Source organism: Xyrauchen texanus, chromosome 35 (assembly GCF_025860055.1).
Source record: "Xyrauchen texanus isolate HMW12.3.18 chromosome 35, RBS_HiC_50CHRs, whole genome shotgun sequence".
In the NCBI taxonomy this organism is placed as follows: domain Eukaryota; kingdom Metazoa; phylum Chordata; class Actinopteri; order Cypriniformes; family Catostomidae; genus Xyrauchen; species Xyrauchen texanus.
Window position 1 is genome coordinate 34697491 of NC_068310.1, and position 26344 is coordinate 34723834.

The 26344-nt window shown below is 38.2% G+C and overlaps 1 protein-coding gene across 1 annotated transcript in view; it reads right to left on the reverse strand.

The window, feature by feature from the left end:
* LOC127629052 (AP-3 complex subunit beta-1-like) overlaps positions 1–26344 on the reverse strand; it is an 80244-nt gene that overhangs the window by 8703 nt on the left and 45197 nt on the right. Inside the window, exons 20-26 of the mRNA XM_052106079.1 lie at positions 26041–26230; positions 25912–25954; positions 24391–24494; positions 15323–15551; positions 14303–14387; positions 10374–10471; positions 3899–4037 (exon numbers count right to left, since the gene is read on the reverse strand). Of these exons, the coding sequence (XP_051962039.1) occupies positions 3899–4037; positions 10374–10471; positions 14303–14387; positions 15323–15551; positions 24391–24494; positions 25912–25954; positions 26041–26230 (888 nt within the window). The remainder of the gene's footprint in view (positions 1–3898; positions 4038–10373; positions 10472–14302; positions 14388–15322; positions 15552–24390; positions 24495–25911; positions 25955–26040; positions 26231–26344) is intronic.

The following is a 26344-nucleotide window of genomic DNA, read 5'->3' on the forward strand; positions in this document are numbered from 1 at the left end:
GTCTGTTGCCACTGGGCCTCTGAACTGAATTAATTGAGGCTGTGTGAAGAAAAGAAAAGGAGAACCCTGGTGCTGGCCTGCCGGACCGCCATCGATCCACATGCACGCACACACGCACTCTCACACACACACATGCACGCACTCTCACACACACACACACACTTGCTCCTAATCAGAGAGAGAGACTAAATGACTGCTGCTTCTTTATTAAACTTTAAAGACTGGAGTGTGGACACACTTCAGTTCACACACAACAGTTATCGGTCCGATTTGTAGCAGAAGTATGGCATCTAAATTTTTATCGAGCTAATTATGAGTAAATACAGTGCAATAGTATTTTGCAAAAGCACATGTCATTATTACAAGGCTCTCTTTAATACTCGATTCTGACTGGTCAAATCGGACCATCCAGTGGTCTGACGTTTCTGAACAATGACCGCACATCTGAGGATAAAGTGATATCAGACTGGTTATCCAGGTATTACGAACTTTCCAACTTGTATCACTTAACAATCACTAAAAATAAGCTAATAACCAAAAGTTTACATTTACATTTATGCATTTGGCAGACGCTTTTATCCAAAGTGACTTACAGTGCCCTTATTACAGGGACAATCCCCCTGGAGCAACCTGGAGTTAAGTGCCTTGCTCAAGGACACAATGGCGGTTGCTGTGGGGATCGAACCAGCAACCTTCTGATTACCAATTATGTGCTTTAGCCCATTTATGGGCTTTATGTCCACTTATTTATTTATTTGGCAAGTAGTTGTGTAATAAGCGGAATAATGAGCAGTCAGGTGGTTTTTTTTGCTGTTATGATGCCATGTTAAGTTATTTCTCTGCATCTAGCTTTTTTTAAATGCAAGAACGTGTCCTGTGTGAACAGCCCCTACGTGTGGCATCTTGTTCCACTACGTCCTAGCATTTTTCTTCTCTCTTCGTCCTCATGTCTGCAGAGAGGGTTTTGGTCATCGATTGCCAAATGGTTGTGTCAAGTATGTTTGTGTGTGTGTTTGTATGTGTGTGTGTGTGTTTGTTTTAAGAGTCCTCTGTACTATAGAGGTTAATCTGAGAGACCAGATGACCAGCTGTCCCTATGAAAAATGAAGGACAAGCCTCTCTTCCTCTCACACACATACATTTCCCACACTAACACATACTGTAGGTTAATAACACGTAGAAGGATAAAAGTAAAAAACTCAATAACAAGAGCATGCATGAAACACAATGTCCTGGTGAGATCATTAAGCTCTTCTCAAGGGAATTGTGACAACTTTGTGAGAATAGAACAGAAGAACATGCAAGGAAAGCAAAAGGGCCAAGCACAAACCCTTGATGAACTCCGATCTGCATTTTAAAAAGGGACAGATGTTGTTCCACCTGTTATTTTGTGTTTTTCTACCAAATCCGATCGAAACTTGTGGATCAAGAACATCTCGTTCTGCATTTTATATACGTATCAACTGCACATGTACTAGGGACTGCCTATGAGTTTATCTAGAAGTTTTCTTTATCTTTAATCATTTTAATGGCAGCACAACATGGATTGATTTAGAAACTTAACTTCTTATAGTGCTGACAGTTACCACTAAAACAGCATGTTAAAGCCCTCTCAGCAAAGTTGCATTTCTAAATGTATTCCCTCTTAAATCACCACTAATACAGGTATATATATATATATATATATATATATGTGTGTAAAAAAACAACACTTTTATAAGAGATTCATTACCTTCACAATCATTAGGTCTCCCTTTTTACTAAAGCGAATACTAGTGTGAACTGTCCAGTTCAATAGCTTTCTCTTTCAAGTCAACAACTGTTATGGCGGAGCAACAGTTCGAAGAGAATATTGCTGAGCAAGTAAGTAATACGGTAAGTGTGGGAAAGAAACAGATCAATATGCAGTCCTTTCCTTTACTACCAATCTCCACTTTCACCTTCTCCTTCTTTAGTTTTTAGCAATTTGCATTCTAAGTACAAATCGCCAACTACTGGGCATCCCTTCAGTAGATATAGATTTAACCGCTGGAGTCGTATGGATTACATTTATGCTGCCTTTGTGTGCTTTTTGAGCTTCAAAGTTTTGGACCCTGTTGACTTGTATTACATGGACACACAGAGCTTGAATATTCTACTAAAAATCATAATTTGTGTTCTGCAGAAGATTAAGTCATAGATATCTGAGATTGCATGATGAGAATTTTCATGTTTGGATGAACTATCCCTTTAAGACTAGTCTACTAGTCATTCAGACAACCCAACGACCCAAAGTTGTTTTGCACATCCCTACATTGTTCAACGTTGTCATCTTAAATTTATTTTGGTTTCATCCAAAGTTGAAGTCTGTTACACCACACTTAACAGCAGTTTTCCCCATAAACACAATCAAAGGCTATTGAGGTACATGTGTGTCTCAGCATCTTAAATCATCCATCTGTTTGGCTGGTTGATGAACATGAGACTAATTGTGGTTTGTTCAGTCTCTGTTTAGCAACAGAGTCAGACAGGAACAAACTTTCTGTTTTACAAGCTTATTTAAAAGCTGCTCCTCTGGATTTCCTGCATTCACCTTCTGTGTCTATAGGCAGAAGCAGTGCTGCCCCCTGCTGCTGCGTAAAAGAACTGCAACCCACAAAAAAGTACAGAGTCCACTAGCTATGTCAAGTCAGCAGGTACCATCAACTGCATAAAGTGTGCATCTGTGTGTGTGTGTGTGTGTGTGTGTATGCGCACGAGACCAATACAATGATAAATCCATACCTCATGTATTTGTTAGAGATGTCCATCAAAACAAAAGTATACTGCTATAAAAAAAAAGGCCATCAAGCTGGAAATAGAGACCATTTATTGAGTCTCACAACACTGGTATTCCACAAAATATATAATATATTAAAAAATATATTCACTAGATGAAACTGTAGCCATTAAAAGTGATTTAAGGTTAAAGATGACACCAGTTGGGAGTTTAGAACATGAAACATCCTCATTCAAATGTTCGAACACTGAATGACCGCTCAAATGAACTGTGCATCCGATCACATTGATTTCTGTTTACCTATTAGCACGTGTGCATGTGCGTGTGTGTGTGTGAAACAGTAAATTCAAATCGCAAAGTAACTATGTTGCAACATTGTTTTAAACTGTAAAACATTTCGCTGTTTTTGCTGGTACTGTACGTCTGTTAAGGAACAGTCCTGTGATTGATGACATGCTCTCATTTGCCAGACTGCATATTCTAAATGAAATATAGGTCTTTTCCATGGACCTGCGGCCATTGATTTCCACTCAGTCAGTGCGCTGCGTGTCCTTGTGAGGAAAATTCTAATGCCCCTCAAGGTGCTTTCATATTCTCTCATATTTTATAATTAAATTACTTTATTACCTTCCTCCGGAGTGCTCAAAGTCCAGACCAAACGCCACTGTGTTTGTTTATATTAGAGAGAGAGACAAATAAATGTGTTTGTGCATCAGCAAGTTCTATTGTATGTGTGTGTGTGTGTGTGTGTGTGTGTGTGTGTGTGTGTGTGTGTGTGTGTGTGCGCGCGTGCATGCATATGAAACTTCACAAAGTCAGAGGGATGTCCTATGGCAAATAGTCTGCAAATATTTTTGAGGTTTTGTCTAATTTGGTCCATTTCTATCAAGATTTTGTGAACAAATTTGTTCCCGAAGTATAACTAGATAAGATGCATACACAAAGACAATGACTGAAGGCCTTGAAGAGGTGAAAATAAAACCTGTTAAACAAATATAAAAAAATAGGGCCATAAACAGTGTCAAATTAAGAGGAAATCAGAAGAGAAGGGAAAAAAGACAATAATAGAATCGGAAAGCAGATCAGATTACTGAATTTATTTAGGATTCCTTTCAAGAAAAATGCTATTTTTATGTTTACCTGTGTATGTTGTCCTGATTGGATGGAACCACACCCAAGTTGGCGACAGACACCACTTTCCTGTTTACTGATTGGCTGGAGGTGTCTTCTGGCATCATAGTGATTGTTGCAGACGACTCGTTCATGCCCAAAAGCTTACCTGAGCGATGGAATAAATATTGATGAGTTTCAGCAGATTTCACCACATTAAAACAAGACTTTGAGAAGTAATCTGATGTTAGAAATAATACGATTTAGAAAAAATATATATATATTAATTGTCAAACTTAAATATAACAGCAGTTGATTGTTTGTGGAGTTGAGAGACAAATATACAGATATTAGCCGCTAACAGAGTCTTTGAAGGAGTTTAGCCCAAAATGACAATTATTTACTCACCCTCAGGTTGTTACAAACAAATAGAGTTCACTACAACTACTTTTTTAAACATGCAAAAAAAAAAAAAGATCACCATGAAAGTACTATAAATGATGCACCATATCAAAAAACATTTGGAAGTATTCATGGGAATTGAGAGCTATAGTAGAGGAGAAGATTTTCATTGAATAACAACTTAAATTACAGTCTGTTCCTCACATTAAAGCTCAAATTATACTCCTGTTTTGATGTGAATGCTTGCCGTATGTGTAGTCGAATGCCAGTCCTTAGATTGGAGTGGTGGTGGCGTAGTGGCTAAAGCACAGGGCTGTTAATCTGAAGGTTGCTGGTTCGAACCCCACGGCCACCACCATTGTGTCCTTGAGCAAGACACTTAACTCCAGGTTGCTCCTGGGGGACTGTCCCTGTAATAATTGCACTGTAAGTCGCTTCGGATAAAAGCGTCTGCCAAATGCATAAATGTAAATATAGATTTGACTGTGTGTGCATTCACAGGCAGTTAGCGCTTGCTATGATATACTTGACTATTTCTCTTCAGGAGATTAGACCCATAAACATGTCTTTATATTACTTAAGACTCGAGTTATACAAAGGTAGTGATGTTCACATACACTGTTGTTGTTTTCACCTTCATCTCCCATTTTTTTGTGGTGATTACAACTACAAGCGCTTTGTTAAACTAACGGCTCAACTGTACGCGGACACTGAGGGTTCTGACCAAAGTATACCTTGGGCTGAAATTATCGTATGACTTTAGTAGACTTCTATATCGCATAAGTCAAATGAACAATTTCGTGATAATTTTAAGATATACATTTAGTCCATTCTTGACAGCCTCTGGCCACAATATGCTTTGTCTGGAAAACAGCAGCTTGGAAATTCTTTAAAATATCTTATTTTTTGTTCCACAGAAGAAAGAAACTCATAGTGATTTTGAACAAATTATGCAGCGTTTACACAACATGACTTTAGGCCCGATTTTCACTCTGCGACAGTTTTGTGGAGATCGCCGGCAAACGCTCGAAATCATAGGCAAATCGGAGCTCGCTCCCGTGAGCAACCATCGCAATGTATGAATTATCAAAGACGCGATTTGAGAGAAGCGGCGATGTGTTGCCAATGTCAGCGAGATATCTAGAATGTTAAATATCTGGACCCGTCTGCGATTCCAAATCGTGCAGTGTGAAATATGTTTTGACTGAATACAACTGCAGCTTTGACCTACAGCCAATGAGAGAGCAAGAAACTGGGCACAGGAAGTTTCAGTGGGAGCAGTCCTGATGTACCTGCAACTGAACATCAACTAGCATGGCTGCGGTATCAAGAAAGTCTCATTGGACCGAAGAAATGCAGGAAAAATGTGTGGAACATTGGCAGGAGCACCAGCGCCTATTTGATGTTTCATTTGAGCTGTAGCACAACCGGGTGGAGAAAGAGAAGAGTTGGAGAGAAATTGCCAATTCTCTTGGACAGTCAGGTAAGCAAATAGGTCGATTTTTCAGTAGGAGGTGCTACCTCCATATTGTAACCAATAAAATATTTGATTAAAAACATACACATCATATTCTGAAATGCATAACGTATGATCATGCATTTGTTTTCGTATCTCAAAACGTAATTTGGAGTCCAGGCAGGGTCATCGGGGATTCGTCAATAGTGAAATGTTTAGTAATGTGTTGCCGATTCGTCGTGTAATTTCGAAAACGCTACGACTTCCATGACGTGTAATAATATATTGTGTAATATGAACGGTACCACGATCCGACATCTTTGAAAGTTGTGTAGTGTGTAGGAGCCATTAAGTGTCAATAAATGGTTTAATAAAAGAATTTTTTTAGAATTATCTTTTTAACTCTAGATTGTAAAAAGGACTTCAAACTGACCCGAAGAGGTCTTTATAAAGATTTTATCAATAAAAATATGAATTCCTTGATTTTCTGTGAAAGCCTCAAAAATCTCACCAATGTCATTTTCATATTTCTTGGTTAGTTTCAGAAAACAAATTACATGCTCAATCACTACCCCAAGACTGCATAAAGGGGGTCAAAATGACCCATATGTATTTCCTATGGAACTTTGATTTCACATGTTTTTTTAATTATTATTATATATATATATATATATATATATATATATGATTTTTTTTTTTTAAAGTTTAAACTTTTTAAAATTTGTATTACAGATACATTTTGAAGCACTGACAATCTGAATATTGTAAATTATATATTAAATCGGCTAGCTAACAAACTACTAGAGCTAATACTTGGGTAGCTAGTACATTTTAGCAAGTTGGTAAGTTTTGTCTGAATATACTGGATTTTTTTACTTTAAAATATATATATATATATATGACAGATTTTGATGCATACACATTCAAATATTCTAAATTAGCTAGCAAGCAAACTATTAGCAGGTGAACTGTTTGCTAAATATGCTCGCATATGCAGCACATGAGGCTTTGGGAATGTTCAATGAGACACCCAACTTCAGTTCCTTACACTGTAGAGTTACAGAAATATCTGCAAAAAGCATGTGTGTGTGCATTCGGTCATATTTACCATTTGACGAGTGCAGAACGAAGGGTGCAGAAGGTTAAAATCATTTCAACCTTCAGTAAGAGCATGCAATATTTGTAGGGCGCATTGGAGGACTAGACTTGATTAAGACTAACACGAGGAGAAAAACATGGTGGCCGTTCAGGACATTAGCCAGAGACGGCATGAATAAGCCTCGTCGAGCGGTAACAAGCACATAAAAGCAGCGTACTGCTGTTCCTTAACGAGCTTCTTCAACAAAACACACAATATAACGCTTAATGCGCCCAAACTGGACTAAATTAGAATGTTGTGTTTCACTTAGAAAACAGACCGAGCGGGTGCTTTTCCTCTGAAAGGCACAAACGTCGAGCCACTTCAGCGTTGCTTTCAAACGGCGAGAATGTGAGAGCGCACAGTGATACATGCAAACGCACACGCTCTCCTCGTTCAGGGGGCGAGGTTTTGGAGAGTGCTCATGTAATGTCTTAAATCTGTCCATTAGGCTCTATTGTAGACGTAGAGTAAATGAATATAGCACGGCTTATGCTAAAAGCCTTTGCCACAGCACCCAATTAAGAATAAATGATTGGCTATAAAAAGCACCTCACTTCCTGTTCCTCATCTGTAAATAGTGAGGCGGGAAGAACTCTCTTCACTCATTAAGATGTGTGTGTGTTGTCCCGAGTGAAGGTATAGACACTCTCTAAAAAGACAAGGCAGGAATACATTGAGCGCAAATGAAAAATCAAATCTGCTGTTTCTTTCGATGTGTCTGCTTCATTATGTGGGACTAATGGTAACGTAAAGTGGGGAGAGGTATTCGAACAGGCCAGGTGTGTGTGTGTGTGTGTGTGTGTGTGTGTGTTTTGATCCCAAAAGGCATTCAAACAAGCCAGCTAAATGCTAAAACAACCTTTTCTTTTCTTGGCTTCTGTTCATTCTGTTTTTCCATTTCTGTATAGTTTTATTAACTGGGATATATTTGATTAGAAATTTTGAACTTAAAAAAACAAAACAGGATAGATCAACAAAGATCAATGCAAGATTAGCTCAATAGTCAGCATTTACTGCATAATGTTGTTTACCAAAAAAATACATTTGAATGAAAACAATGGAAGTGAATGGGGTTAGCGCATAAATGCTACAATATAAACCGTTTCAAAAGTGTAGCCACAAGACATAAACATTATATGTGTTAACATAATTTCAGTGTGATAAAATCTGGGATTTAGTGGTACTATATAGCATTTACCAGATTACAGGGTTTACCAGCACTAAGTTATTATGGCATCGAAGTTGTAATTTTATATTTAACTTTACACAAACAAGGGTAGTAATAAGCGATCATATAAAACAGTGGTTCTCAACCGGTGGGGCGCGGGGGGCGCGGACACTCTCCCGGGGGCGAGTAGGCTACGATGGAAGGGAAAAAAAACTGGAAAAAAAATTTTTTTGGGCACATTTTTTTTTTATCACTAAACTACTGTCATAAAAAGTTATAGTTTTGTATATACATAACTCCTGAATAAAAATTAAAATGTGTTTGGACTGATTTAAAAAAAAAGTTTTGAACAAATTTGATTGGTTTGTCGATAGTGAGCGCAAATGCAGGTGATAAGCGGTTTCATTAAGCTGAGTCATTGAGTCGTTCATTCAAACGATTCATTCAAACGGCCGATTCATCAAGAATGAGACAGATGTTTGTGAATGGGTCATTGAATCTTTGACTCAACCGATTCGTTCACAACACTGAATCATTCAAAACACGATTGAGTATTGCTGTGAGATGCGCTATGGCTATGCTGTGATCTTTGTTTGGATTCATCGGATCTATTTTCGCTGCTAAAATAGACCAAAACAGTCATTATTTCGTCTAAAATGTAAGTGACTTAATATTATTAACTTGTTTGTTGAACTGTCATATGAAATCAGTGTCACATTTTCAATCGTGAGGGATGGTAAATTAAGTGATGGTCAATTGTCAGCTCTCTTGGTCAGTCAGGTCGTGTGATGTATGTTGCTGAACTGTATTCAAATGTTATAAATATAAAAACACCACATTTTGAAATTTAACTGCAGTATGTCAATTTAGTTTATTTGTGTGTGCTGCGCTCATAGACTTTAGAAAACGGCGCCATTTGTTTGATTTCAACCTGTCTTTGCAAGGCCATGAAACTCATATTTTGCTCCTTGCAGACAAAGTGCACGCCTTCACAAAAAACTAGACCTCTGGCATGGCCGCATCAGTCGAGGGAACTGCGACATGTTCCCCAGCCTTGCAGACTTTATCACTGATGCAGGCACGTCACACGATTTCTCCTCCCTATTTCAATCAGTGTCTGAGCACCTGTCAGCAATGAGAAAACAATTTGCGACGTACTTTAAAGAGGATTATCGCTCTTTTGCATTGGTTTGAGATCCGTTTGTGTGCACAGCAAACGAGCTATCAATTGATATGCAGGAACAGCTTATTGAACTGAAGAGTGACAGTAGACTGAAGGAACTCTTTAGCTCCTGCCCTCTTTCGTCATTCTGGGCAGCATTGATGCAGGAATACCCTGAACTCTGTGACGTCGCCTTGAAGATTCTCCATCCTTTCGTGTCGACTTATTTGTGTGAGGCAGGATTCTCAAAAGCGACTGCACTCAAAACTAAATACCGCAATCGTGCACAAATCGAGGATGATTTGAGGCTATGTTTATCAAACATTGAGCCAAGAATTGAGGATCTTTGCAAGGCAAAGCAGGCTCAGGTCTCACATTAACATCACCTACCAGCAAGCTTCTGTAAAAAATGCAGATGATGCCTACTATTAGGCCTAGTAATAATAACAATAATAAAGCATAAATTAATATCAGAGGTTTGGTGCCAATTCCCAATTATAGCAATAGCCTAGTAATGATAATAGGCCTACTGATGATGATGATGATGATAATAATAATAATAACAACAATAAAGCATGTAACCTCATATAATTATATAGCAATAGCCTAGTAATGATGATAGGCCTACTACTACTCATAATAATAATAATAATAATGCCTGCAAGCTCACATTAGAAGTCTGGTGCTACTGCCAATTATAATAATAATAATAACAACAACAATAAAGCATGGGGCGGGGCGGGGGGCACTGGGGCCCCAACTGCAATGAACCAGCTTTGGGGGGGCCCAGCTTGCAAAAGGTTGAGAACCCCTGCAGTAGATTTTAAGTTTGATTTATTTCCGTGAATTAAACTGTCCAATTAAGATAATCAGTAAAAAAAAAAACTTGTGGTTTAATGATTTGAGTGCGTCATGACTTAAATGTTCACAGAAACACAAGCAAGTAAATATTGCTATATGCCTTGTGTTCATTTAGAGAAAAAATGGTTTATCTGATTCCTACTATATTTTCCTTCATGCATTACAAAATTTGATTCAACTAATGACAGAATAATCCCCCTTTCAAGCCATTTTAGAGCAAATACATAAATAACAAATGTGGTCAGTAATGGTTTACACAGATGCAGTATATTAGAGGTGTTGAGTTGTGGAAGTGCTGAGATGTGTTTGTGTTACCTTGCTCTTTGGTGAAGTCCGGTTCACTCATCGTGATAGGCAGCAGTAGCTCTCCTACCGCAGGCTGGATGGACACACAGAATTCATCTTCTTTAGTACTGTGAAAGAAGAGCGAAAGCATCGGTCACGCCATCAACACACATCTGCTCTTCCAGGGTTTGCTTGACTGTGTTATCCCTTTATAGAGTGCTTTCTTGCTGCATTCAAGAGCACCCTACATCCAAGTAGGGCATTTGTTATTACGACTTGTCATGCTTTTATGCCAAAACTAAAATAGTGAAGAAGCCAAACCGAATGAAAACAGCTTTTTTATATTTGCATTAAGCATACCACAAAAGGCAAGTCATAATCCTTAAATTGGTAAGCTTTGTATGATACAAAACCTTAGGGTATATACTTAGTTTTTCCGCATCCCGTTACATCGCGTGCAAAGGTTCAGCTTTACATTCCAAGTACACTCTTTCAATAAGGCCATATGGACACATATTGTGGATTTTGCCGATACAATAACTAAGGTTGTGGAAAAGGCTGATAACCGATTAATCGGTCGATAGTTAAAAACAAAATATTTCCTTAATATGACCTGCACAGAAATAGAGGCTAAAAGAGTCCAAAATGAATAAAACCCGAATGAAGTTTATTGTTCAACCAAAATTCCAATAATAACCTGACAAAACTTAAAATTTGATTTTAACTAAAAACAAGCCCAAAATGGGGCCTGGGTAGCTCAGCGAGTATTTACGCTGACTACCACCCCTGGGAGTCACGAGTTCGAATCCAGGGTATGCTGAGTGACTCCGCCAGGTCTCCTAAGCAACCAAATTGGCCCGATTGCTAGGGAGGGTACAGTCACATGGGTTAACCTCCTCGAGGTCGCGATTAGTGGTTCATGCTCTCAATGGGGCGCGTGGAAAACTGTGCGTGGATTGCGGAGAATAGCATGAAGTCTCCACATGCTGCGAGTCTCCGCGGTGTCATGAACAGTGAGCCATGTGATAAGATACTTGGATTGACTATCTCAGAAGCGGAGACAACTGAGACTCGTCCTCTACCACCCGGATTGAAGTGAGTAACCGCACCATGAGGACCTAGTAAGCAGTGGGAAGTGGGCATGCCGAATTAGGGAGAAAAGTTATCAATTGACAGATTTGCCAATTTACTTAACCAATTACCTCAGAAATAGAAATGTTATGACCACACCATAAGATCAATCATTGCAGTTCCACTGACAGAAAGAGATGAAAGACACCGAGAAAGAAGAGGGAGAAAGAAGCTGCTTTCAAGATATGAAAAGCAAAAAACAGTTTCTTCGATTTGGATATCTGTATTGATATGCATTATGACTGTTGACTATCTGTGGCCTGCCGGAGCAAAGAAGACTGTCACATACTCCGATGAAGACTAAATCAGACATTTAAAGACCCATCATGAAGGAAAAAGGAAGCAAATAAGGAGTGAATCCAGGAGTGGGAGTACAGGGTCACCCCGGAGATCAGGTCATGAGGGAAAACAGGCATGAAAAGATACAGACACCAAATAAGCAGGCTAGGGATCACCTTGCAAAGTAAATCCAGGTATTTATTTGTAATACGGCATAATCTCTTGATGTGGTGGAGATAGAGAGGGGCCGAAGCCCTACTTAAACTAACTCCCTGAGCTCAGCTCTCGTCTCGGGCCACACAGATACGCATGCAGGCCTGACCTGACCTGCCCGCTCGTCTCCATGTCATTGAACACACATTGGCTCAATAAGCACACATAATCTAGCACTCTCTCTCTCTCTCTCTCTCTCTGTTGCTCGACTGTTTATGGTGATGTTATTCATGCCTGGCTATTTCACTGTATCGATCACAAAACCCTCCAGAGTAATCAAAAAAGAAAAAACAATTACAAGCTTTGTGTAGAAGTGTAATCATTCCGAATTAGATTATTTAAGAAATGTAATGCATATTATTACTGTTCACACTGTTCAGTAATAATTTCTTTAAAAAAAAACATTTTGGAAATGAGGAATGATTAATTTTGTCTTATTTCTGCATGTGTAGGGATAATGAACAACAGTAATTTAATCTGTTTAAGGACATGCTAATGGCTAATGTTTGGGGTTTTCACGGAACATCATTTTTTTAATAAAGCAAATACCACGATGCCTCATTCTCAGGGTAGCCAATATTGGATTTTGCTGATACGTTGAAACTGTTTTAAAATAAAGGAGATCACTGATTACTTTGTCTATATTTTTATAGTTTAAATCAATTTATTGAATGTGTAAAAAAAGTTCTTAGTCTTTCCTTTCTGTGACAGGGCAGCCCAGACATAGGGGCTACAAGGTTCCAGATTGAATGAAATCCTAGATAAAGTTTATTGTGCAAACAAAATATCAGTAATAGCCAGACGTGAAACGAGTTGGTGCATAATGCAGGACTTTAAACTATAATCAAATCTAAATACACTGCAGACTCTAATTTTGACATTTCTGTGCTACTAGCTGCTCACACAAACAGAAAAGGGAAATCAAATATGTACTCTTATGATCAGCTTCAACATATTACAAAATAAACACACAGCACATTGTAAAATAACAAACTTGAGCAGTGCTTCGTCAACAGTAGATCATCAGCTTGCTTGGAGAATGTCTTCTTCACTTTGAAGCGTCCAGTACATGCAGACTATGCATTTATTTAAATCATAGCCTTTAGCAGTTTAATAATCACGTTAGGCCATATCGTGATTCCCATCTTTCCTTCCCCAAATTTTAAGACCTCTTTAAATGATAATTAGGACTTTTTGTTATACCATTTTTATAAACTTAATTCAGAAAACTGACATTTTAAGTCTTTTTAAGGGCCCGCAGAACCCTAAAAATGAAGTGGAGTAGAAGTCAACCACTAGTGGATTTAGAATTGAATTATAGAATGTAAAAAATAAATAAAACATCGTAGTCTCAGAGGCCTGGGTAGCTCGGTGGTAAAGGCGCTGGTTACCACCTCTGGTGTTCGCTAGTTTGAATTCCAGGACATGCTGAGTGACTCCAGCCAGGTCACCCAAGCAACCAAATTGACCCTTGCTAGGCAGGGTAGAGTCACATGGGGTAACCTCCTTGTGGTCGCTATAATGTGGTTCGGTGGGGCGCATGGTGAGTTCGGCGTGAATGCCACGGTGGATGGCATAAAGCCTTCACACATGCTATGTCTCCGTGGCAACGTGCTCAACCAGCCACGATGATGATGCAAGGGTTGACGGTCAAGACGCGGAGGCAGCTGAGATTTGTCCTCCGCCACCCTGATTGACGCGAATCACTACATGACCACGAGGATTTAAAAAGCACATTGGGAATTGGGCATGCCAAATTGGGAGAAAAGGGGGGGATAGTAGCCTCTCCTTACTATGATGAGCACAGACAAAGGGGCTACAAGCGTCAAAAATTAACGAAGATGCAGGTGCATCCCAGATGCTGTTTATTGTTCAACTTGTTGAAGATTGTGAATAATGTGGGACTTTTATTTTGAAATAAAAGAGACTTGGCTCCGTTACAACTCTCTGGTATTTACCGAATTAAGTTTTTTATAGCCTATGTATTCACCAGATGAAGGTTTAACATATATTTTGAACACTTTGAACATATATTTCACAAGATGAGGTTTAATGAGGAATACGTTTTCACCTCTAGAGGCCACTGTTAAACTGTAGAACCATGCTGTACTAACTGCAGAATCCTCCAGCGGCACTACAAAGGAACTACTGGCATCGATTTTTGCAGATAACACTGACAGTTCCAAAAAACTATCTGCACCGATTAAACGGTAAAACCGATATATCGATCTACCTTTATAGTGAAGTATTCTGGCTGTATGTTCTCCAGTATGTATCGCAGTATGTATGCTGTATATAACAGTGTATGTTACACATTAGCAGTGAATTCTTCTTACCACAGCTGGAAGTTTGCTGCTTGTGTGGAGTCATTGAAGTCCACACCCATAGACACTGCTACTGACGCCTGCGGCTCCAAACGCTCTGATGAGAAAGAGAGACATGCACGTCAGTCACGAGACTGTGCAAGAACTGTTTTTTTTCCCCACGAGGTGACAAAGTGAGGAACAAAGGGGAAAGATAGGATATGCGAGTGTGTTTGTGTGTTGTGCACTACTGTGTGACATGTGTTTGATGAGAGGACCTCTGCTAATCGATACACAAGCTGAAATCATATCAGCTAGATTAATATGGCCTGAGGGAGGGAGAGAAACTATGAATGTTTGTTTGTGTACGTGTGCATGTTGGAGATGTGTCATATGGACAATGGGCTTAATATATCATATTTAGGAATATATAAAACATCTTTATTATTACGAATCTATCATAACAGGCCCTAAACACATCAAAAATGACACATTTCATACAAATAATGTTTTTCTACCACCTGATATTTTGGGTTCTCACATAAAAGCTCCATATTCAACAATTTTGTAGCATTTTTACACCAAAAACAGTCTCAGGTGATCCCAAATCTATTTTGAGTTTTATTTTCTAAAGAATATTCTGGGATAAATGCAAGTTAAGCTCAAACGACAGGATTTGACGCATAACGTTGATTACCACAAAAAACGTTCGACTCGTCCCTCCTTTCTCACAATGGAGGAGGCCAATTTTTGGAGGGTTTAATAGCAGTTCTGTGAAGCATATCATTTTATAAAAGCACCAACATGAATTCTTCTGTTAAACTCATGCATTATTTGTGCTGTTAAAGCGTAATTTTACGGTTGCTTCAGTGTTTTAGCTTGTACGGTATTACGTTGTCATGGCAACAAAGATATAACTTTACACAGAGAAGGTTAGCAAGCAATTTTGCCACCCTAAAATCATGTTACCATGCATATTGTTAACGTCTTTTGCATAACACATCCACAGGTAATTCGCTCAAACCCTTCAGTGTGTTGACAAGTTATGCTCACCGATAGTGTTAAAGCGATAGATGTTTTGTCCAGTGGAGCTCTTCTCTGAGATGTGGATGTTCTCGAGGGCTTGGTCACTACTGTTGCTTAGCGTCAGCTGCAGGGATACCATGCTGTTGCCATAGATACAGGGCTGGCGGGTGAAGCGGTACAGGGCGGATAGACCTTTACCCGTCATCCTGTGGAGCAGCTCATGCGAGGTTTCCGGCACGAACATGGGAGAACTCGCCTGCAGGGAGACGCATACACGGCAAACAACAGCATCAAAACTGATGCACAGAGGAGAAGAAAACACCTGCATTTGATGAACAATTAGTAATGAGAAACAAAACACACAACACATCAGAACAGAACTGGATCATTTAACAGCCTCGGTGTATATTTTTGTATAATGACCACAATTCTGTGTAATTGACCGTTCTCCCAGGCAACCAGCTTAATACAGCTGCTCTAGTTTCATGTCTCATCTCACTCTGTGGTCTTTTTCTTCTCAAATAATCAAATGATTTAAAGTCATATATTAAATATATTATTTCATGTCCATTTATTTAAATTATAATTGGTAAGTAGTCAAATGTCTGGGTTTATTTTTGCAATATTTACCAGATTTAAAAAAAAAAAAAAAAATGTATGCCAGATTGAAAAAGTACAAAATCTTCATTATCTTCAGTATATTGTGTATGGTAGATTACAATTTTTTAACACTTGTTTTCACCTGAAGTACGTGGTTCCACTTACTATAGAGCAAACAAATGTTTTTGTTTAACAAAGTAAACAAAGTCAAAAGACTACAAATATAATAGCCCACCATTTTTGGACCAGTAAATCACTTTTCCAGTCGTTTTTGAACACCAGAAACCAATTTTTAAAATAATTTTTGATTCACACGGATTCATTAATGAATCTTTCAGATCATTTGTGAACCATTTCAATCAAATAACTAAAAAACAAAATAAAGAAGGATTGGTTCCCAAAACAAACATCTATGTAAGGCCATTTCTACCATATAAAATGAGCTAATTTTTAGATAAAAAGTCATAATTATAAGATACAATTTCATACATTTGAGATAAAAAGTAAATTATAAAATGTCATAATTATGAGTCAAATTATGAGACACTAAGTCAATTATCAGATAAAAGTATTAATGATATGATATGTCATAATTAAGATGGCGAGTCATAATTATTAGAAATAAAAATCCAAATTACGAGATATTAGCTCAATTATGAGAATAAAATCTAAATTACGAGATACAACGTCATAATTATGAGATCAAATGTCATAATTATGAGATACTAAGTCAATTATGAGATAAAAAAGTCAAAGCTCTGAGATATAACGTAATCATTTTGCAAAAGATAAAAAGTAATAATTGTGAGACAAAGTCATAATTATGAGATACTATGTCAATAATGAGATAAAAAGTCAAAATGAGATAAGTCATAATTGGTTATACTAAGTTATAATTAGGTGATTAAAAGTCAAAATTATGATAAAAGTAATCTGTTTGGCAATGTTTGCTGGTTCCACACGCTCAACATCTGAATTTTGCTGTAAAATGATAAATGTGACCACGCCTTAAGTGATGAAGTATATTTCAGAGCAGAAAACAAGTAGAAACATTTGATGTACTGTATATTCACTTTTGAGGCTTTCATTGCCATGACTTTTACAGGACTGATTAAAACAATTGAAACATTTCCTGATGTTTCCATGACTGTGAAACCCTAAACATCAGTCATGATGACAAAATTAAAGTAGTTTATATTGGTGTATGTCTGATTACAATTTTTCCACATTATTAGGACATTAGACTAGTTTGCTTCTAGAAAATCATCGTAATGGCCACAAAAATGGCTAAGCATCATGCCTGAATGCTTGAATTGTATCCTGTGACACTGGCTGCCATTGATATGACGAGTGTGGAAAGAGCAGACATCTCAATGCATTAGTCCTGACTCTCTGGATTCTCTCTAGCTCATGTGACAGCAGAACAGATCGCACGCAGGGTGATGGCAGTTTTCTGGCTCTATGCGGCACTTCCAAACACCTGGACAGAGATGACATTTCTGCCTGCTATTTATTTATAGGCTGCGGCTCTGCTTTCTACAACAGCAGTCATTCGGAGCTATACATTACATTTGCAACCTGATATTGGATTGTTTCATAGAGAGATGGTGTGCAATAAAAGATGAACGTATTGCAATGGAAATGGACATATGCAATAAAAAGTTGCATGCATTAAGATTATGTTTCTGCTCCTGAACAACTTTCATGACTCACTTCTGAATGTTTTAACAAGACACACGGACATATCAACATCAGGCACAGAAATAACTTTTTCTTTCTTGTGCAATTTTGTAGGGCGGGGGAATACTTGCAGAAAAAAGCTTTGTCAAATTTGCCAAAATATTTAATACACAATCGCGCATTCATGCACAATGCAGGGAATGTGTGGAATTTTGCGAAAGACAGCATTTGAATTTTGCAGGAATCTGCACCAATTTCTGTGGAGCATTTTCCACAAGGGCCTTTTCAAAGAATAGGCCTAGTTGTAATAGTGAATTGTTCTTATTTAAGCTTCAACCCCAAAAAGTGTCATAAAAGTAATCCGTGTGACTCAAGCGTTATATTCCAAGTCTTCTGAAGCCATATGATCACTATGTATGATGAACAGACTGATAGTTATTATTCACTCTCACAAATAATCAAGTCAGTGATCAACTCATGTCAACAGCGCACAAATCCAATACGGCAACACGTCAATAAAATCAAACCTCACTGGTTCTTGTGTCATGACGTGTGGTGACGAGAAGTCATTAACCAATGAAATTTGAGGTTTTTGGCATGTAACTATATTGGATTTGTGCACTGTCAACTACTTATGTATGTCAAATATAGATTGCAAAATCTTTGAAATACCTCCTTTTGTGAAAACAAAAGTTTGCTTTGACTCAATCCAATGAGTGTCAAAGACGAGATCCACACAAGCCATATGTAAATAAGTAATGTATCTTTTAATACCGTATCTGTACTTTACAGTTAGTTGTTGATTAAAAACAACAAAAAATAAACATTTCATTCTAATCACGCATAGAAGGGACGAGGAAAAGCCATTAGAGTCGTCTTTCGATATGATGTGCTCATTTAAAGACACTCTTTACAGAACGGCCAGTTTTCTTAAAGAGACAGTTCTGGTTTTTAGCACATGTTCAACAAATCAATCAACATGTAACAAAATATAAAATATGCAATATAATATAATATTTATTGATGGAATAAACTGATTTTTTCATTTGTAAAAAGCTAAAATGTGATCAAAATGTTTATTTTATTTTTTTTAGAAAATTACAATTGAATTAATATTTTCATAATGTACCAAGTTAGAAGGTCCCCTGTATAATTAATAGCATTACCTGGGATATAATATCTTTCATTAGTAAGCAAAATGTGCATTACAATTTAAATATACATAGTATGAATCGATACTGAATCAAATTGAGAGCTTGTGTATTCAAATCGAATCAGGTAATCTGTATCAATACCCAGCCCTAGTTTAAAATGACACGAGGGTGTGTAAATGACAACAGAAGTTTCTGGGTGAACAATCCCTTTCAGTGCAAAAAGGTTATTTAGTTAGTTAGTCAAGTGCTCTTAGAAGAGGTATGTTTTTAGTCATTCTACGACCACAATGAATTTAAACTGGTTTGAAACCTAACAGTATGAATGAGCTGGCTTATCTGAAACAGTAGCATTTTATGGACATAGCAGTTCTGTGAAGCTAAAACCACATTTAGATGTGTCATATCTCGTTGTATGCTCTCTCAGAAAATAAAAAAAAACACACGCAGAGCACAAATTTATCGCTGTGCTTTTGGAGGTGTCAAGCCAGTCTTTGTTGATAAAAGCGGTCGTAACATTTACGGTGATCAGATTTACGCCACGGAAACAAACACATACACACACACACACAGGTCGTGTCCACCACTTCATGATAACCATTCCCATCAGTGTCCTCAAGGACTGGACAACCCAATATACAACACATCGCTTATGATCACCGATATAACACACACACGCACTTTGTGTCCTATAAAGTGGTCAACTCCCCAGGGCGGTGAAAGAGTAAATAACCAAAAGAAAATAGTAACCTTGACCGTACCGTCTCACACACACGTGTTCGGACACGTCTCCTGTGTGAAGGGGAGCTTGATTGAGGGGCTCTATTATGGATGAGCTTAAAGGAAACCTCAGTGATGGATGACAAGTTGCTCTAGTCACCTTCACATCTCAGCATCCTCTGTCCAGCGGCCGCCCAAACCTGCTGACAGATGCAAAACACATCCGCCAGCAGCGCGAGAGAGGGAGATAGAAGAGGTAAAGAAAGCGAGGATAAACAGAGGACATGCAGCAGAGAGAATTAAAAATCTATTTTCTATTTCTCTTTGAAATCTAATTCATTTGTTGATACTTGTGAATACTGTCCGTCTGGTGTCTTAAGAGAAAAATGTCATTTAGAGGAATGCCGTGTGTGTCTGTGTCTTTGCATTGATTCTGTCAGATTCTAAAAGTCACTGTGATTAATGGTAATGGCTGTACAATAAATGTGAAGGAATGCGTTTGTTTTTCTTTTGTCTATTAGAACTTTACAACAATGACAACATGCACATGAATGATGTGAATGACTTTTTCTTCTGCAGAATACAAAGATTTTTAGAAGAATGTTTCAGCTCTGTAGGTCCTCACAATGCAAGTGCATGGTGGCCAGAACTTTGAAGCTCCAAAAAGCATATAAAAGGCAGTATAAAAGTAATCCATAAGACTCCAGTGGTTAAACCCATGTCGTCAGAAGAGACATGACAGGTGTGGGAGAGAAACAGATACAAATTTAAGACCTTTTTTACTATAAATCTCCACCATTGACCAGCCCCACTAGTAGATAGCGATATCCACGAAGAATGCAAATGGAAAAGAAAAAAGTTACATGGACGTGAAATTTAAAGTGGAGATTTATAGTAAGAAATTACTTAAATATTGACCTGATTCTCACCCACATCTATAATATAACTTCTGATGATTTATGTCTCACTATAAATCTCCACTTTTACTTTCTCCTTTTGTTTTTAGCGATCCACATTCACAGCGATTCATGCATATCGCCCCCTACTGGGCAGGGAGGAGAATATATAGTAAAAAAGCACTTAAAATATTGATCTGATTCTCACACACATCTATTATATTACTTCAAACATTACTTTTTTGGAGCTTCGAAGTTCTGGCCACCATTCACATGCATTGTATGGACCTACAGGGCTGAGATATTTTTCAAAAAATCATCCTTTGCGTTCAGCAGAAAAATAGAAAGTCATACACATCTGGGATGGTGAGTAAACAATGAGAAAATGTTAATTTTTGGGTGAACTATCCCTTTTAAAATTCACACAGTTTCAAAAGTATAGCCACAAAACGGAAACATTATACATGGTAACATTATTTTAGTGTGATAAATCAGGGATTTTCCATTGTTATGGCATTTAACAGATTACAGGGCTTACCAGCGATGCGTCGTCATGGCAACGAAGATATAATAATGGATATGACAGATAAGGTAAGCGAATTTATAATACACTACCATGTTAACCTCTTGTGTCTTAACTTTTGAAATGGTATTTTAATGTAATTACTGGCCCCATTTACTTATAACGTAAGTGCGTTAATATGACCACAATTTTGCTCAATATTTTGTTTCAATAAGTCACAATATGGAATGCACAGTAAATGCCATTTAAAGTAGTCTTTAAACCTGAAATTTCTGTATCTTATAGAGTAAGGCATACAGACAAAATGCATACTGTAATAACTATCTGACAGCTTTCACAAAACAATGGCAACCTAATTGTCAAGACATCTAATCAATCAGTCACAATGACAATAAACATTTCTACACAAACCAATGACAAGTCAAGCTTGGGCGTATCTGTTCTTGTGCGTTTGTGTATGCTACACTTTGTATGGGTACAGCTTTGTATGACTGACAGCACGAGTCCGCATCTCTGCGTGCATTTCTATCTTGCTGCTGAGTCATAATGAGGACTGCACTGAGTGTGCTCTGAGAAGAACGGGGTCACCGCCGCAATGGCGGCCGGCTGATGGGCACCAAATGAACAAATTATGACGCGGTCCCCGGATTGTGATGGGGTCAAACGCCCCCCACCCCGCGCTCCGCCCTCACTCAGCCTGTGCTCGCCACCATTCGCCCCCTGCTCGGCCTACACTGACAGTTCAATTTCCCTCCAACGGCCCACGTTCGGCCCCCATTCGCCCCACGCTAATTATGAATGAAAAGTTATCAGCCGACTCCCACCGGCGCACGCTTAAACAGTATTTCAAAGCAGATCTGCACGTCAAAATGTTATTAGAGACGGGAGGAGCCGAGGCAGAAAGCTCACGCGCTGACCCCGGATCAGCTAAATACCGCCACTAACCGTCCTGGAATGCATTGGAGTGTCTCTCCATTTCACACACTGTTATTTCATCTGTAAAAAGTCACACACACACGGCCGTGTCATATGAATATATTTTCATATATCTGCATTCACACACACGCGGCTAAGACGGACCAGCTGTGTGACGCGGCACACGATAATGAATGACTGCGTTTGAATGCATGTATGTGCGCGAGATCGAGATGAGGTTTATCCACCGTGACTAAGATTATATCGGCCTGTAATGTATTTATGCATAGGATTGACTTTAAATAAGCCCTTTCTCTTTCTCTCAATCTCACTCTTTATTTCAGCTCTGATTAGCTTGCCCACCGAAGCTCGTGGCTAGTATTCTAATGACCTGTGCGTAACTGCTTCTAGCCTTTTGATGGGTTGGTCCTGACGAGCCTGTCAATCAAAAAAGCAACGCTGACACCCTCCACCCCTCCTACAGCCCCCACCTAACATGATGATACAGGTCACTGGGGCAACCCCGCAGTGATGGACAGTTGGAGGATATGAATTCTAATAGATGGAGGTTAAAAGCTAGAGTTAAATAAAATTCTCGGACTTCAGGAAAACTAGTTTTGTGCATTACCAGCAATCAGTGGTCGCAGTTTAAGGGTTTGTTCTCAAAGTTGCGAGTAATGTGATATTACTATTGGTGTGACCTCAGCATGCTTTGCTGCTCTTTTAACATCTTATTGATAGTAAAGAGATGATAGTACACAATGTGGAGAAGAGGGGGGATATTGATCAACCATTACAAGTATACTAATGGTCAATGTCGATTTTTAAAAAAACAGCTAGGGTGGCCAATGCACAATATAATGCTAATATATTAAAATTAATGCAATTTAATGATAGCAAATGAGATGTATTTAAAACTGCTGAAAAGTAACGTTATTTTATATGACACAATGTTACAGCAGCGTTTCATTGCCAATTTAAAATTAAAAAAAACAGACAACTAAAATAAAAATAAAAAGATTTCTTATATACACTATAATTTTATACTGTACATTAGACCAAAATGTAACTCCTTTTATACTGTACATCTTGTCATTGCAGTAACAATCAGGATCTTAAGCTTGATTACACTTCCTAGTGCTTGAAGCATGCACAGAGCGCAAGATAGCACTAGGAAGTGTAATCGAGCTTGAAATCATGATTGCTGATTTCAAGATTTATAGTGAAAAGGAGTTATATTTTGATCTGTTTTCACCCAGAACTTATTGGATAGCTTCAGAAGACATGGATTTAAACACGGGAGTCATATAATTCACTTTTATGCTGCATTTATGTCCTTTATGGAGCTTCAAAGTTCAGGTCACCATTCACTTATATTGTGTGGACCTACAGAGCTGAGCTGTTCTTCTAATATTGTTCATTTGTGTTCTACAGAAGAAAGTCATACACATCTTGGATGGCATGGGGGTGAGAAAATGATGAGAATTTTCATTTTTGGGTGAACAATTCCTTAAATCTTGTAATGCAATAATATGTGGCACTTAAATGTCGTCATACATTATTTACTCTATTCACTACGCAATTATTTGAAAATAACAATGCACAATCTCTCACATTATGCACAGTTACCAATGTTTTTCTCAACCTACGCAAGTTTACGAAACACCACAACGAATTAAGAACGAGGCGATCAAGGTCCATATTCCACTAGGGACGTGTTTTGGTTAAAATATGATAATGGTGCCGGCCTGTGCGTGCTTGTGTTATTTTCACCACTGGGATATAAGTTCATGTGTCAATCCTATGGGAGAAAGACACAGATAGTATTTGAGAAGAAATGACCACATATGCTTCATTCATCTTATACTGACATCTCTCCCTCCCTCCCTCCCCATCTCTACAGCTTCAATCTCCTGACATCCGTCTCTCCCTGACTCAAAATTCTCACAGGAGAGAAAGGAGCCGTCATACTGTAAAAGGTCAACAATCACAAACGCTTATAATACACACTCTCACACACACACACTAGATACTGCGAGGGAGTAAAAAGAGGGAAGATTGGAAGGAAAGAAAGAACGAGTAATGACAATCAATCGACAATACAGGAAAACAAAGAAACAAACATACGAGTAAGAATGAGACCTATACAACACAACAAATTATGTTATTTTTTTCTTACCCCACTGGAAAACAAAGCAAAAAACTGACTGAAATGTTTTTTGGGTTTTTTTTGCACACACACACACAGACACACACACACACACAGACAGAGACACACAGCCACACACACACGCGCAGACACACACAGACACAGACACACACAGACAGACACACACATACATACACACACACACACACACACACACACACACAGAGACACAGACAGAGACAGAGACACAGACACACACACACACACACACACACACACACACACACACACGAGACAGAGACACACAGCACACACACACACACACACGCAGACACACACACAGACACACAGAGACACAGACACACAGCAACACGCGCGCGTGCGCGCAGAGACACACACACACACACACACACACACACACACACACACACACACACACACACACACACACACACACACACCTGTAAGGCCAATGTGGTGGTTGAGATGGAGAGCCCCTGCAGGTCAGACAATAGACTGGGAGACAGCATGGAGCTTTTGGGTGCGGTCACTGGCACAGGGGAGACTGCAAATACAATAATAACACTGTTATAGAATAACTACACAACCTAAATCAATTATCTGGCTCGGTTACAAAAACTTGTGAGCTGCCCAAATTATGCAAAATTCGAATTATGCTGCCTTCTAAGATACCTCGTGTAAAGGTCAAATTCTAAGATGGCATGACATGCATCCTTCACAATCCCAGTATAAACTGTGGCGAGCAATCAAGAGAAACAATGGAAATTATATAAAAATAATTATGAATAGAATCCAATAGTCAAACGTATCAATAGAAATAGCCCAATTGAATTAAGAAATGAACAATTTACCCCTTATTTGCTATGTGCTATGATATTTAGTTGCTTTTTATAGTCTCGAGACATGCCAAGGTCAAGAATCAACTGTAATCAACTGTGAGCATTAGTCAAATCTAGTTAAATAATGATGATGATGATGATGATGATACCATTTCTTCTTCCCTGAAGTAATAACATTTCTTTTTGGATTTTATGATATTTTTTTTATTAATTTACCATTAAATTGCATATGCAAACACTTTAATTTAGGAAACTTAAGTACAGTAAAAACAAACACTTTTATAAGTTGAACAACATACAAATGCTGTGACAATAATAGCCAGTAGATGGCTGCAGTGCATTTTTGCACACCATACTGATTTTAATGTCTCTTAAATTGTATCCGCACTCCTCTATTTGTGTGCGTTCTGTTGTACGTTTTGCCGCCTGGCTGTTTTAGTCTCATTTACGTTTATGCAATTGGCAGACGCTTTTATCAAAAGTGACTTACAGTGCATTCCAGGTATACATTTATTCATTTTTATTATCATTGTGTGTGTTCCCTGGGAATTGAAACCATGACCTTGGCATTGCTAGCACCATGCTCTACCAGTTGAGCTACAGGAACCCTCATCCATTTATTTGTGTGTGTGTTTTACTGGTTTTATCTGACAAATAAAAAAAAAAGCTCTGTGTTATAGTCTCACTAGTTCATTTTTGTGTGGGTGTTTGTGAGTGAGTGAGTGTGTATGTTTTGCACTCGATGTTTAACAGTCTCAACCTTTAATTTCTATGCATGCTTTTTCTGAATTGTGGCTGATTTAGTTATTGTATTTGATAAATAAAAAAATTATTTCACATTCATTGTCAAAGACCAAAGTTGACGCCTTTTTTTTTTTACTATACTACTGCAAAGATGGGTGTAAAAGAGGGTGCCAAGCAGGTGTAAACAGCAGAATACAGACAAAAGAATGATGATTAGAGATATCTCTAATGTGAGAGTGTGCATGGCTTTCGGCTGCAGATGGCACATGTATGAGGCAGAATATCAAACAACAACCTGAATGGGCAATTAAGAGTTTTTAGTAGCTTTGGTTCCTTTTGTAGGCTAATAATAATATAAAATATAAAATAAAAACTCACAGTCATCAAGGTCAAGGAGAGACACTTCCTTCTTTTCCTTAATCTGTAGATTTACAAAAACAAAAAACAAAAGTACACAAGGATGCAGGACGTTACACATATGTGTTAAAGGAGTGTGCATCTTCTTACCTTTGCGACTGGTTTGGACTGGACAGGTTTGGACTTTGTTTTTTTCTTCTGATCTGTTCCAGAGTCTGAATCGGAATCCGGTTCGGATCCAGACTCTGATTCAGAGGAGCTCTCTGAGGATGAACTCACTGATCCCGATTCATTTTCTGATATGGATTCAACCTTTATAGCATTTCCATTCTTTTGCACCCTGTCAGAGTTGCACAAACAGAAAGTTGAAGAAAAAACAAAACACTTAAAAGCCTGTTTTTCTCAGAAAATGTCTTAAAACAAATGGTTGTAAAATCAACTTATTGAAAATGTG